General features: G+C 40.5%; 1 protein-coding gene across 5 annotated transcripts in view; it reads left to right on the top strand.

Annotated features, from left to right (window-relative positions):
• FOXN3 (forkhead box N3) overlaps positions 1–15,322 on the top strand; it is a 140,461-nt gene that overhangs the window by 107,933 nt on the left and 17,206 nt on the right. For 2 of the 5 annotated variants that reach the window (XM_009319435.1, XM_009319436.1), the window contains exons 5-6: positions 1,599–1,664; positions 13,402–13,510. In XM_009319435.1, the coding sequence (XP_009317710.1) occupies positions 1,599–1,664; positions 13,402–13,510 (175 nt within the window). The remainder of the gene's footprint in view (positions 1–1,598; positions 1,665–13,401; positions 13,511–15,322) is intronic. The other 3 variants (XM_009319437.1, XM_009319438.1, XM_009319434.1) reach the window with 2 other exon arrangements.

Here is a 15,322-nt window from a genome sequence, read left to right as displayed (position 1 = left end):
AGCAGGAATATTGCTTTTGCTGTATCTTCAGACTTGAAGATGAACATAAGTTGGTGAAGCTGCTTTTCTGAGGAGCCTGCTGGTGACTTTTGGAAAAGGATATGCTGACCTGTGCAGGAGACAGATGGGCACCTGCTTTCTAGTATGTGGGCACCTTTTACACTAATTTAGTCTGCTGCTGCTTCAATTTTAGTTTTACACCCGCTACACTGTTGCTCTGTTTACTGTTTCAGCAATTAAATAATAGAGTAGCCATTAGAAGTGTGTTTTCAGCTATTCACGGAAAAATAGTACGTACTTAAACTAATAAAAAAACCCTTTTTTTTCTCCTTAGTCGGTCAAGTGAATTTCTGTTTTGCTTAAACAGATACTGAAATCCTCTCTACATCATTTGTACTGTTAATAAATTGCAGGACTTTATACCACATCATATTACTGGCAATAGATTTGAAATATATAAAGGTACAATATACATATATTTTTAACAGTGAAAAGTAATTTTCTAACATAATAGCCAAAATAAAGTGCCATGAAGCTATTAGCAGTAAATTGAATTTTTTGGTATGTAATTTAGTATAAATACTGACAAGCTGGAAAAATAAAAAAAACCCCGAAACAACAAATGCATACTCATTAGTCATTCAGTTTAGCAGCGCAGAGGCAGCAGTCGGCCAGGGTGTGCGTTTTTATGTCTGCTTCAATTGCACACTTCATTTATTTGGACATGGCATAGGCGGCTTTCTCTGTCACACGGCATCACTGCACGATTAGCAAGTTGCGCCCCAGGGCAGCTGGGACGCTTTGCTGGGGCAGATGTTCTTTTCAGCTTATTCAGTGGCCGTTCTGGGGTTGTTTACTGTTGTCATAGCTACCTACATTTCCATAGCAGCCGAGCTGCTGTGTGTGAAGCAAGTGAATATAGTTATAAAAGGATCATATTTTGTTCTGTCTCTATAACTTACCATCTGTCAACTGACTGTTCATGATGGATTCAGAAACCAATTTAAGAATAACAGCAGCCGGCCGATGATTTTTGCTTATATTAAAGTGACAATGGATGAGGATGCAAATAAGTTGGTGCTTCAATGAAATGCTAGTTTCTTTTTTTTTTTCCCTTAATTGTAGCAGTTTGGCTTCCAACACTTTCTCAAACATAGCTGAAATCCTTATCGACAAATCGAAATGACTGAATGTCATCTGTACTTGCTCAGGTGTAGCTGTTCCTTACGCTTTCCCACTCTACTGTCAGCTCATCCCTGTGTGTTGCTTCCAAATTGTGGTGTTGCATCTGCTTTCACAGATCCTTTGTAAGGAAATCTAAATACTCTCCACAGAACTAAATAGCGAATTCATGAGGCGAAGGAATCATGCACACACGAGTACGGTTTGGTGCCATTCATCGCTGCGCTCTACTTAATAGTGTCAATGGGATTACATGCAAGTTTGTGGGTAAATTCAATGTGTGATCAACGAGCCCTCTGAATAATGAACTCTTATACCTTTTCACTGCAGAGATTTGGTTGAACCTATAGTTTAGCAACGGGGGCAAGAAGATTAGCCCAGTTGTAAATAATGTATTTATTGGTTGATTTTTCCAGATCCTGACATTGATGCTGCCACTGCCATGATGCTTTTGAATACTCCCCCTGAGATACAAGCAGGTTGTGAGTAGATATTTCTATAGCATATAGCAACATAGACGTGTAAAGTTAATATTCTCTTTTATAAGTATACAGCATACCAGATAAAAAGAAGGATTTAATGAAGAAATATAACTTCCCTTGTAGACCCTTACACTTCCTTGACCCTTAAATGAGTATAATTTTGTGGTTCATACTACATTCTTTGTTACATGAATAATAGTAATCCATGATCTCTAATGTAAAAGAGGGGTTATTGTTATTCATGACATACACATAATTGAGTAACATACTATTATCCGTACTGATAGAAAGACCTGGGGCAACAGCCAGGAGAAAGGCAGAGAGAGAAAGAGAGCAAGAGAGCTAAGGGTACATGGCATATGGTTTTGTTTTCATTTTGTTTTGATTTGACTCCCATCGTGTGAGTTACCACAGCCATCTGGATACTTTCCATTCACTTGGGCACTGTTTCAGCTCCTTCCTTGCACACATCCTGCCCGATTTGCTGCTTTGCGCTATCTGATGCAAGGCAGTAGGCAGGCTCCAGGGAGCAAGGAAAGGTCTCATTTCCTGCCAATACTGTCCTCCTTGTTCTGTGACCGGACCCGAGGTTCTGATGCTGTGTACTAACACAGCACTGAAGGGGCCGTGGCCCCCACTGTACTGGGCTTGCAAATAGGGCGGGAATCATCCTGCCCCACAGAGCTTGCAGTGAAGGTATTAGAGGAATCCGTAGAGTAATACAGCCGCACAAAAGCAGAGAGTACAAGAAAACAAACATATTGCTGGTCAGCAAGCACGGTAGTAATGCCAAGTGACAGACAGCTCTAAAAAATAAAGGCGGAAGTTAAAATAGAAGCCATTATCAAGCCTGTCTAGCATCACCGCTATTGTTATAGCTCACGCAGCCAAATCCAAATTCCAGGGGAAGCCTGGATTTGCGCTTTGATACTCTGCCTGGGGAAGAGAGTCAATTACCATCAAAGCATTTCCTGTGCAGCTGAGGAAAGCTATTGTCAGCCTGCTTTGTGACCCTGCCAGAGAAATGCCTCTTGAGAAGCTCCTCTCGAGGGAGAGCACAATATACGAAGAAACTGTCTGTTCTGGAAAGAGAGAAGAGTGGTCCTTGTCCTCCTCTCCTGAACAGCTTTCAGGGACTGCGCGCGGTAAAAGGGTGAGCAATCCCAGCTATGTGTACGTAGGAAAAAGGGAAGATCTTATCGGGGAGAGGAGGTTATCGTTTGGCTTACTGGGAAGAATAAAACGAGAGATCTTCAAAGGATCCGAAATTTAAAGAAGCCAGGTTTGTGGGGCAGAGAAAAGGGGGAAAGAAGATGGGGTAGAACGAGAGTGCAGGGGTAAAAGGGTATGTGAGAGAGGGAAGGAGAAATAAAGCACTATGTGCACGGAAAAGGATGGGGAAAACGCAGAATAATCTGAACTCCTGGAGGAACTGGAGAGCAAGAGAAGATCGCAGACAAGTAAGGGAGGAGATCCATAGTAAGCTGCACGTACTAAACGCACTGCAGATTTTTATCACATGCGCATGTTTGCCAGCATTGCAGGTGTTTGCGTGGAAATGATTTGGAGACTTGGGCACTGTCATTTCATAGAGATGATAGCTTGCAGGTTGGCAAATGGCTTATTGCTATTTTAGTTTGTAGAGGTTGCTCTGAGGAAGGAAATTCTAGCCTTCTACGAGTTTGGCATATCTCTCCCTCTGTGTCACCTTCCCAGTGGGCTGTTGTGTCAGGACATCAAAAGTGAGAGGGAGATGAAAGCAGAAAGATGGCTCCTCATTCACATTGCTCCCTCCTTAATGTCTGCAAATAACGAGGCCTTCCTCTGTGCCTTTAAACTGAAATGCAGGGTCTGCTCAGAGTTCATGAATCCTTCCAAACATTGGGTAGAATTGGCTGGTGCCAGGAGGAAAGGGCAGAAGTTTTTATCGTAACCTCAGAGATCCTCTAAATTACAAAGGAGAAATATTTGTGTGTGTGTGTGAATGGGTACCTGAGAAAGTAAATCAGCCTGTCCTATGAATTGCAGTTGGGTCTCACTTACCTACCATGTTAGGAAAATCTTAGGTAACTTAAAGCATACTAATTACTACTGCACATTAAGAAACAATTGCATAAAAAATCACATTTAAAATTAGTTTTCAAACAACAGGCAATTGGGCTATAAAAATTTCATCGCAATGCTGAGCATCATCTAGAAGCTCACAGTTCATTCTCTGCTCTCTGTCAGTGACTACAAGTGGTCTGTAAATCAAGCTGTGAATGATCAGGGCAGTAAGCATGCTGGTACTGTTCGATCCCTTGAAGATTTAGAGTTCCGTTCATCATACCAGGCTGTGGTGTCAAGCATGTGCTCAAGCCATCAGGGCTCCAAAATGCCCCATCTTCTGAAGACAAGCTTGCCTGGAAGTGATTTGAAGAGGGAGAGACATAGTTTACAGTTTGGCCAAAGGTGTTAATCATAGAATCATTAAGGTTGGAAGAGACCTCCAAGATCATCGAGTCCAACTGTCAACCCAACACCACCATGCTTACTAAACCATGTCCCTAAGCACCTCATCTACACGTCTTTTAAATACTTCCAGGGATGGTGACTCAACCACTTCCCTGGGCAGCCTGTTCCAATGTTTAACCACTCTTTCAGTAAAGAAATTTTTCCTTACATCCAATCTAAACCTCCCCTGGCGCAACTTGAGGCCATTTCCTCTTGTCCTTTCGCCAGTTACTTGGGAGAAGAGACCGACACCCACCTCGCTACAACCTCCTTTCAGGTAGTTGTAGAGAGCGATGAGGTCTCCCCTCAGCCTCCTTTTCTCCAGGCTGAACAACCCCAGTTCCCTCAGCCGCTCCTCAGAAGACTTGTTCTCCAGACCCCTCACCAGCCTCGTTGCCCTTCTCTGGACACGCTCCAATAATACCTGACTGAAAACCCCTTTTGGTCTGAGAGTCTGAGTGTGCCAGTTACTTCCACAACAAAGATGATCAGACGGAGGCAGAACCTGAGTGTCATTTCACAGTATAACAGCTTGACAAGTCAGAAAGTTTAAAACTCCAGTCCATTAAGGCCTTTGCCTGTCCTACAAATATTTAACCATCGTTGTGAAACATGGGTACCTCTAAAGTGGATTCTGGCAGAGTCTGGATTCATGTTTGTGTGGACGGTTACATGTGTTATCTTTTGACTTTGAAGGCATCATCTTGGATTAAAAGCTACCTTTCCAGCAGGATAAAAATCCGTGCTCATCTAGGCAATGTGGATGCTAAAAGCATCTTTAGGAAGAAGTTAGCCCCAGCCGTCATTCAAAGTCTTATTAAAATTTATTCTCTTTATATAGTCTGTCAGAAAGGAATGCCACCTCAGTGGTATTAGAAAATCCAGAGTAAACTTATTCCTGCTTTGTAACAGGTTGATTAATTAGCTTTATGGTTTTAAATGACCATTTAAAATTCCATACCCATGTGTGAAACACTACTAACAACCACTCATGAATTTTAAAATCAGCTTTTGCTTTTATATGAAATCCTGATATGGTGTCTGAGCTGGCACAAACATTGCTTGCCATTTACCCCAATCACACCATGCTTTAGTTTTCATGCAAAAAAAGGTGGCAGAATAAAAGAGTAAAACACCATTATTAGGATTATTTTGTGTTTGGGGGGGGGGGTTACTTTATAGACTCATGAAATTGATTGTTCACATTGTCACTAAAGGTTGGAAATAATGCAATTGTAGTTGGGGTGTTGACATCAGAAATCAATTTCTAAAATATTAACACTTTGCAGTATTTTCACAGACCAAATATTTCTAGATTGTAACTAAAGGCAGAAGTTCAAAGTAGCCAGCTCTGTGCAAGACTCTACTGAAACATACAATCCAGCTGGCACCAAGAATAAAGCATGAAAGATAGTTTGATATGCTAAGAAAGGGCATGTAGGAACATAGTTTTAGTACTTTTTTTGCTTCAGTTTATGGAAGTCCTTGTATTTCATCGTTTTGTATGGTTTGTGTTTAAAAAGAAACGGCAACTGAAACACCCGCTTTCTTCATTAGCAACTATCACAAGTTACAAATACTTTGGATTTTATTAGTAGCCAGTACATTAATATTAATTCCAAAATACGTGACTTGCATTGAAAACTGTATTTTGACCCGCAGGGGACTGGGTATGGGCTGGGCCATCTTGGGCAAGTGCGTCAAATTTCTGGGCCTGTTTTCCCTGATGGGAATGTAATTCACAGAGCGCGCAGAGGAAAAGGAGATGGTAAATGGAACAAATGGTAAAGCTCAATTTAGAAGTCATGACTACTAACTCAGTGAAGCCTGTGGGTTAGTTTTGTACAATTATTAAGATTTTCAATACTTCAATTCTTACCAGTGATTTGAAAGTAAACGTTACCAGCTGTCACTCCGGTCACTCTTAAGAGTGTATCATCCTGAGCATGTCACTTAGTCTTGCCAAACCATTGTGTTTTGTCATGAATAAAATGGAGATTGGTTTTGGTGGTTTTGCAGTGTGTTTGGACTTCCTGAGGTTCAGGTCACTGTAAGCATTTTAAGTAGCATACCTTCTTAATTGGTGAGGTCATTCTGAACTTGGAACCATTTACTCTGAGGGAAGGACCAGTAAGAAGGGAGTGTGTGTAGTGTATTGCTGCTGCTGCTACTGCTAGTGAAACAATGCTGCGGTCAAAGTGATTATACTGGAAACCTTGATTTAATTCAAGAAGCTCCTGACTCAGCGATATTATACATAGCTTCAAATTCATGAGTAGTCCTTTGCCCGTGCAATTTGGGAATTGCACACAAATGTAAGTATGTTGCTCAAGCTGAAGTTTAATACTGCAAACAGCTATAAACAGTGCTTGCAGACAGGGTTTGGGTAGAAACCAGGAAACTGAGAGTCCTCTCAGCTCTGAACATCCATCTTCTGTTTTCGATACTGCTCACCACTACTCACCCAGGTTAGCTGGAAAGTGGTGGCCTTCAGGAGACTTGGCAACACTGGTTTTGTGGGTGGTTCCTTACAGGAGTCTGAAGCGCTGTGGTAAAGATGTCTGGGAACATAATGAGCATGGAGTTTTGCTGGGTGCTTCTTAAAAAGCAGGCTTTCCAAGGGTGAGATCAACATCTCTCTGGTTTGGAAATCTTTATTAATCTTTATCTCAAAGCATATAAAACCCAGAATAGGTACATATATTTTAAATTTGGTGGGAGGAGAAGTAATTCCCTAAAGAGATCTACTAATACTGTACCTCTATACTTCTAAAGTTGTACCCCGATGAAATTTGCTTTTTAAGCTAATGCAAGTGGCTTCTATATGTGGAAGATACATTTACAGGAATCAAGACAAAAAATTGATATAAAATTGCTTAATAACAGACAGAAATCCTCCAAATTGGATCAAATAGAACATGCTGTTTTCTTGGGACTTTTTATTGTATATGAAACTTGATAACTGTAATGTTCTGTTTGTACTGCTTGTGGACAAGTCACTTATTATAACTTACTAGACAGCCTAACTTTTTATATCAGAAAATGATAAATCATTGACTGTAAAATGTCTCACAAACTTATTTTTGCTGACAATTCTGTGTCAAAGTGAAAATTGTGAAAAGACATTTTCATAGGGTTGAAACTTCCCAGTTGCTGGGATTTTCAGGGGAATGGCATCCTCAACTTCTATTAAAGAGGATTTTTTTTTTTTTTTTTACTTCAGTGTTTCAGTATTAAGTCATTAAAGTGAGGAAATAGAATTGGAAAGAAAACTTACTTTTATGAAATACTTTCTAGTTCTTTCTCCCTATTCCTCATATTTTGATTTAGCAGCATGGTTTAGTCTGTTGTTGAGCAGTTCCAGCATCACCAAAATGAAGAATCACTAGCCGTGGTTTTCTACTTACACAAAAAATAACTCGGAAGATTGAATTACTTTTATTAAATGTCCTTAGACAAGGTATGAGTGTGATAGGATTATCAGGATACACTTCTCTCCACCCCCTCAAATTTTTGTTTAGAGTAAACACCTTCTTGGATGCATCCTTGATTTGTAGTTTGTTAGGACTACAGACTGGAGTTTAAGAGCTGTAAAGTTGTCCTTGAGCAGTAAAATGGAAGAAGTTAGGCAGATGGCATCAAATATATTCCTGAGATAAAAGAGTTGAAGTGAATAAAGTTACGCGTTTGGCAAATAACATTTGCTTTTGGCAACTTCTGATATGCCATCAATTATACATCATTAGCAATTTCCTATTTTCAGTTCTTGAAGCCTGAGATGAAGTATTTTGCTATACACTGTCCTGGAAGAGAGATTGGCAGAAAGAAGCTGAAGCTGACAGATACTAGCAGAAACTCAGTCTCTCTTGTCTATAATGATTTCTTCTGTGCTACAAGAGATGGGTCAGGGAAGAGAACCTGAGATAAATGCATGTGCCACATGATGACAGAAGAGGCAGAGAACCGGTGTGTCCCGACAGGATACCTTCATACTCTAATTTTCCACTTTTTTAAAGTTCGTTTTCAATAAATACTATTCAGTCTTCCTCACTAGTCTAAATGTTGGCTACCTTGAGCTAGACAGTTTAATGAAGTGTATGCTTGTTTCCCAGATGACATAAAGAACATGTTTGTTACCCCTTTCTTTTTCATTTCCTTGATTTACAACAAATCACTTTCAGCACTGACATTTCATTTAACTGCGATGTGCCAACATTTAACCAAGAAGTTGGTTTCCTTATTTAGTGAGCTGTTGGGGTGTTAGTGTGTCTGTGAATGCTCTATCCATTGAGTATTTCCTCCTTCTTTTCCATTTCAATTTTGCCAAATCGCTATATTGTGTGTTAGACAATCAAATATTCAGGGAAGGACCCAGGCTAACGTGGTTTTGATTGTTGCGAAGGTCTTGGATGAGGTTGTTAGCTCAGCTGGATGGGGGAAGTTTGCTTTACCTGCACGCACACTTGCAAGTAAGAGATGGATGCAATCTGTCAAGGGATGTGATGAAAGAAGTCCATCGTTTGGGATATTCTATGCAGCTAATGTGCACACAAGACCATGCTCTGAATTGAAACAGTCCTGCGCTGGCTGTGGAGTGATCATGTGGCCTTCTACTTATTTTCCACCTTCAGAGGCTGATACGGGCTACAAAACAACACTGGATTTTTGAGGGCTTCTGTTGGCTTTTTCTAATACTATTTGAAAGTAGTGTTTTGATGGGTTCAGGTTATGGTATGTTCTCCTATACGGCACTCACTTTGTTGTCTGTTAAACTGTAATGTGAAAGTTTGCTAGAGAAGACAGAGAGATCATTTTCCCCCTTGGAGAATTTCAGAGATGCAGTCTTGATTTTTGACATTGGATGCATTGCTTCTCTCCACAGTTAGTCGGTGGAGACTTGAAATGCTGGCAGATCCTACTCAGGTCGTAGAATTCCACCAGAGCAGCATAAGATCCAAAAATCGTTTCCCCGTTCATGCAGCAGATCAGGGGCAGATTCTCTGTACATGGTTTAACTCTACTCCAGTGGAAGTATTTCCTGGCTTTAAGCTTCCTGAGAGCAGAATGAGATGCAATGCCTCCTTGAAAACATAGCAGTGATGAAAGCGGAAAGGTGAATAATGATTTTGTTGTTTCAGACTCTTTGAGTTTCACTAGGAACGTTTTGTGAAAGAGGAAGCCTTTATCAGAGATGCACAGATCTTTTTGCACTGTTTTCTTTAGCTGAATTTCTCAGACATAAATGTCTCTCGGCACTTGCACAGAAAAGGTGTAAATTACATTTCACACTTCTGCCTATGAATTGGGAACCATGTAACCTGCCTGTACTGTTGGTTAAAGGAGCATTAGAAAAGAGGAGTCTGGACTGTAAGGTGTTAGTCTGGACTGGCACTGATTGATGATATGGCTTAGAGTAAATTATCTTACCTGCACACCTTGAATCTTCAATCTAAAATATAAATACCTCACCTCAAAGTATGGTTTTGAAACGTAATTAAAGCTTGTAAGGCATAAATGTATCTTTGGAATGAAAGCGCCACGTATTTTCCAGTAAATAATCCACAACCCTTCAAAAGTACCAACATGTGAAAATAATTCCTTGGATAATAAGTAGCCATCTTCATACAGCCTGCACAAAGCAAGGAAAGTGTCTGGGTACCAGGGACAATGTATTAGCACTTTATATAAATAGATTTTTTTAAAAATAATTAGTGTCATTTTGGGAAGAATGGGTACTGATGCTTTAAATGCTACAAGTAGAGATGCGTGAGCAATAGAGATCAGTTTTAGAGTGGTACATCGGTTATGTGGATAACTAGAAATTAGTAACTGCTACCATTGAATTATTTTGATCCTGCTTTTCATTTTAGGTTTAGAATGCTACAGAAGCTAATTTACCAGCAAGTTGTGGTGCTTTGGGGTTTTTTTTCATTATGGTTCCAGATGTTTACTGAAAGGATACACTGCATCACCCAGTGTCCTTCTTCAGTTGATCCCTTGCATCTGTTTGTCTGCATAACTTAACTAGTGATGTAGTGGTATTGCTGCATCATAATTTAGAGAGTTTCGGGAAACAAAAATAAAAATCAGGAGCAATGACACTGCTGTTGTAAGCTGAAATAATTACTGAATTCTGAGTGGTGATTTCAATATACAAAGCTGTGGTGTACTTCAGAGAAAAGTTAAGGCGTCTCTTGGCACAAATAGTCCTGTTGAAGCCTTTCAATGAGTGGTGGCATGCTGAACAGACCAGACATGATTGAAGTGAATTTCATAGGCAGGAATAGGTACCAAGTTGTCTCTTTGGGGATATTTTCAGAGGACAGCAAACTTCTACTTTTTCTTTTTTTAAAAAACAGTTGTTAATTCCTGAAGGGAAGATGTGGAGTGTGTGTGTGTTGAGGTGGGGATGTTTTTAAATGTGAAGCTTTCAAAGAGAGTGTTCCTGAATAGCACACTGTGACTTACAAACCTGCAAAGGGTTGAGGAAGATGGAGGATGGGTTCGAGTGGGGATGTCAATATATAGAAAGTCTAAGCTATGAGACTTGGCAGTGTATTTCATATATATATGAGTGCAGGAAAAAAGGAAACTCGGAGAAGGTAAAGAAGGAAAGGTGTGAGACAATGTTTTTAGAGAAGTCATGGGGAAGTGAACAGAATTTTTAAAGAAGCAATGGGAGTTGTCAATAAGGCAGAAAGAGAGGGTAGGAGAGGAGGATAAGATAAGCATCAGCTAACTCTGCCAACAGACCAGGATAATTAGGTAACCATGGAAAGAAGAGTCAGGGCATCGAGGAGCCTGTTGCTCTCTTTTTGCAGTAGAACTGTCAGTGTGTTTGCTTTGAAGTTTTATATGTATTTAGGCAACATCCATAGCTAACTGACACGTGGCTCTGTGTGTATGCATAAATGTTCATTTCAGTATAAAACTCTATGGTTTGTATCACAGTAAAAAGAAAATTCCCAGATCTTTCTTGGTCAAAACTCCTGTTTCATTTCTTTTAACGGGACTTTGTAAATGTAGAGAAACTGTACTGTGTAGTGCAATACAAAATCTGTCCCTTTTGAAAGCCTGTTGGAAAAACCATGCCCATTGGAAATGATGTCTTTTTATCCATCTCTTGATACTTAGCAGGTTTATCTGTTGCTTTGAATTTACCTGTTATCTGTGCATTTTAGGTTAGCCATATCCTTGAGCAGACTGCTTTTCTTTTATGACACTGGTATTTTGGCCATCTTAAGGTTGTGCTGTTGAAACAAATATAATAAGAAGTTCAGGTTTTGGAGTTTTTAACAAGATAACATTCCTCTACAATATCTACAAACTCAAACATCGGAGCATTTAAAGCCTGATAGTGTCCCCTGAGTGAAAGAAACAGATTTGATCAATTTCTCATAATCTAGTGCTGGAGGAAAAAGTGCACAAAGTAGTGAAGTATAAATAGCAAAAAGCGATTTTTAAATTATTTTGGTCATTGAAAGCTGACCCTAGTTGTTGTAAAGTAGGTTCTATAATTTTAGCCATTTGAGGCTGTACTTAAGCACCTAAATATAAATGACCTATTCTTCAGAGGTGCTCAAAAGCAAGGGTGGGTATAACGCAGTGACAGGATTTGATTAGGAAGGTGATGTGCTCTCACCAGCAGGAGAAAGAAGATTATTTTCCCAGAACTAATCTGTGTGGTCTGGAGTGAAGCAAGGTGAGCATCAGGATAGCAGGAAGGGAGGTGTGGATCTGGCTTGGTGCTGATAGGAAGTTGAAATGTACCTCAGCAGCTTAGAAGTAATGTACTTCTGAGACTACATTTCTCTGCTTCAGAATACACTAATATTTTTGGGTGTGAGCATTTGAAGTTGGGCATGTAAAGTGTCTGTGTTGATTCTTAGGCTGAATGATTTTTCTGCTCTCCCTGTAATTTGTTTAAAAATAAAATTCTGTAGGTGTATATGAAGTGATACGGTTTACATTTGTCTTACATGTATTTGTACAATATCTTTATGTTTAAAAATAATACATCCAGAGTAATGATCATCATTCTCTTTTTGGATATTCCCCATCAGGGGAAGTTACGGTATGAACAATGACTTACAGTAAAGAAAAAGTGAGCAAACTGGCTAGCTGCGGACATTAAAGAAGCAAGTTCGGGTTGAGGCTGTTGGAAGTTACTGTTCCAACCTGAAAGGACATAATAGCTGTGCAAACAAATGGCCTTACACATAAGTCCCTAGTAAGTGCCTAGGATGAGGACTGTGTTCAGCAGTCCTGCATCCCACAGTGGAGGAGGAGAATGCTGAGGACCTGCTAAGGACAGACTCTTCCTTTGGTGGTGCCTTGGTAGTGCTTCCTCTGCTATTCCTTCAGCTGGGGGGTTGGCTGCCCTAGGCTGAGCAGCGCACAGAAACATGCCTGGATAGAAGAGAAGTACTCGGTTGTAGGTTAAAATCTTGTTGGCCAGAGCTGCAGTTTTCGATATACAGCCAAGTTAAAAGGCCCCAGTGAAATCTCTCATCTGTAGTGGCCAGTACCTATGCAATTCGGTGTCAGTGGCATCAGCGCGCCGTGTTGGATAAGGGAAGGCTTGGCTGTGACCCAGCCGTGTGCGGGAGGCACATGACTGCTGTCAGGCGGGGTGACAGAGGTCATCGGTGGCAAGAGAGAGGGGCTAATTAGTGGTATGGAGCTAATGCCTTTTTAGCCTCTTCTCTTTGGTAAATCCACATTTGTAGTTACTATTTTATTTTGCAGGAGACAGAGGCCAAGAGATGGCTGCTCAGAAAGTAAGCTGGGATGATAAAAAGCTATGACCTATGTTCTTGCAGTGAAGTGCTTATATTCTGTTTATCTGTAGAGGGTCGTTGTTTCTTATTGTAGACGAAACAGTTACATCTGTGCTCATAGCTGGTATTGACTCTAAGCATATGCATTCCCAGAACGGCGATTACAAAACAAAAGTGATTCGGTTGTACAAGGAATGATATGCAGCAACTGGGTCAGGCAGTGGCTTCCACAAGGCATGTTATCATTGGTTGCTGTTAAATTTTTTGCCATGAAAATAGCATTGGAAATAGCATGGCATTCACAAGAACTGAGGCTGAGATGTTCAAGGTAAGCAGTGTACTACATGAGCCTCTCTAATGTTTTCTCAATTCATTGAAAAGCTTAAGTTCCACATTTTGCTCCTACATTTTTCTAACTTTTCCTTTAAAAGAAAAAATGTTCCTTTTTTGGTTTTTTTTTTTAGTTCCTCCGGGAGTGATACAAAATGGAGCTCGAGTTCTGAGTAGAGGAATATTTCCTGGAGCCAGGCCATTGCCAATCAACCCTATAGGAAGCATGGCTGTTGCAGTAAGGTAAGAGTGGCTCATTGCAGGATCTTTATGAAATAAATCAATATTTTGCAGAGAATGTAAAAGTATATGTAAGCTCTGGTCAACAGACACTTTGCTGCTTGCTAATACTTCTGAGGTTCTAAATGAAATAAAACTCTGCCACCTGAAATTCTTGCGTTATCATTCTTGGCAAGATAGTCATGGCATATCTGTCTGTTGCACACTGGTTTGTAAAAAGCAGTTTTATTTTCACTAGCAAATTGCAGGCATTTTATGGTGAGAACCTCCTGCAGTGACCTGTTTTTCTAAGTGCAGATGCTTTTTCCTGTTCCTCCCTCCCTCCCTTTCCCTAAAGACCTTTTGGATTAAATACCAGTGAGAAGAATATCAATAATATTAAAGGAAATTCTGAAAGATATCTAAACATATAGCTGCCATTTTGTTAATAACTTGGGTCTTTGTGAGGCAGTTTCTTTTACAACAGTTTCTGTTTCAAGGTTATACCGAAACGTTCAAGGGTAAAATGTTGTTTGAAGATACTCAACTTTTTCAGAAAGCAGGGCAGTAAGAGACATCTAGTGATGGCAATAAGAACTGTGGTTCAGTCATTTGCTGTAATTAAAGCAGTGATGGTTTATTGGTGGAAGAACAATTTGCCTCAGGTGTAGCTCCATTTTCAGTCAGTCACAACAGAGATTAATTTGGTCAAGTGTGCTGCCAGTGCCCTTCTCTTTCAGAACTCTCAGTATCTGCAAAAGCTATTTCAGCTCAGGCAGTTGGGTGTTCTGGGTGGGGTTTCGTAATTAGCGCTGACCCCACTTTGCTGGGCTGTTCCAATTACACCCTCTGATCTCAGTAAAAGGATGCAAGACAGTGAAATAAAGTATCTGGATAGCTGCTTATCCCGTTATTGTTTACTTGGGATTTTTTTCCCATTTTCTCTTTTTTTTTTTATCCCTTTTCAGAATCAGTGTCTAGCCCTTTGGATGTAGTATTTCCATCCAATAAATGGAGAGAGAGAGAGAACCTATGACAATTTACTCTTGATGCTTAAAATGCATAGAGGGGAAGACACTAATTGGAATAAGATCCATATTTTTTGATGGGCAACTGTTTCAGCTGTTTTTCATATTTTCTATGCTGAAGGAATGCAACCCTGAGGGTCATCCTCCAGAAGTCTGCAGAGTTCCTCTCCATCTCGCTTTACCACAGTCTGGCCTTGCTAGCAGTGGAGGTCAACCATCTTCAGTAGCTTTGCCACTGGCTTTAGCCAGGACTTGTATTCTGCTCCAGTGGGGATTGCAGAGCTGTGGGACTACTAGATCATTAATTATATATAGTTTTTATGAGTTGTCCAAGCTAAATGGAGGACATAGTGGTCTGAATATTCTCTCTTGAATTAGAATAGAATAGGCTATTTCAGTTAAAAAAGACCTACTATGATCATCTAGTCCAACTGCCTGACCACTTCAGGGCTGACCAAAAGTTAAAGCATGTTGTTAAGGGCATTGTCGAAATGCCTCTTAAACACTGACAGACACAGTGGGGCACAGACCACCTCTCTAGGAAGCCTGTTCCAGGGTTTGACCACCCTCTCGGTAAAGAAATGCTTCCTAATGTCCAGTCTAAACCTCCCCTGACGCAGCTTTGAACGATTCCCACGCGTCCTATCACTGGACACCAGGGAGAAGAGATCGGCACCTCCCTCTCCACTTCCCCTCCTCAGGAAGCTGTAGGGAGCAATGAGGTCGCCCCTCAGCCTCCTTTTCTCCAAACTAGACAAGCCCAAAGTCCTTAGCCACTCCTCATAGGACATTCCTTCCAGCCCTGTCA

This window comes from Pygoscelis adeliae, unplaced genomic scaffold, assembly GCF_000699105.1.
Source record: "Pygoscelis adeliae isolate BGI_AS28 unplaced genomic scaffold, ASM69910v1 Scaffold71, whole genome shotgun sequence".
Taxonomy (NCBI): domain Eukaryota; kingdom Metazoa; phylum Chordata; class Aves; order Sphenisciformes; family Spheniscidae; genus Pygoscelis; species Pygoscelis adeliae.
This window is presented reverse-complemented; position numbering and strand designations above follow the sequence as displayed.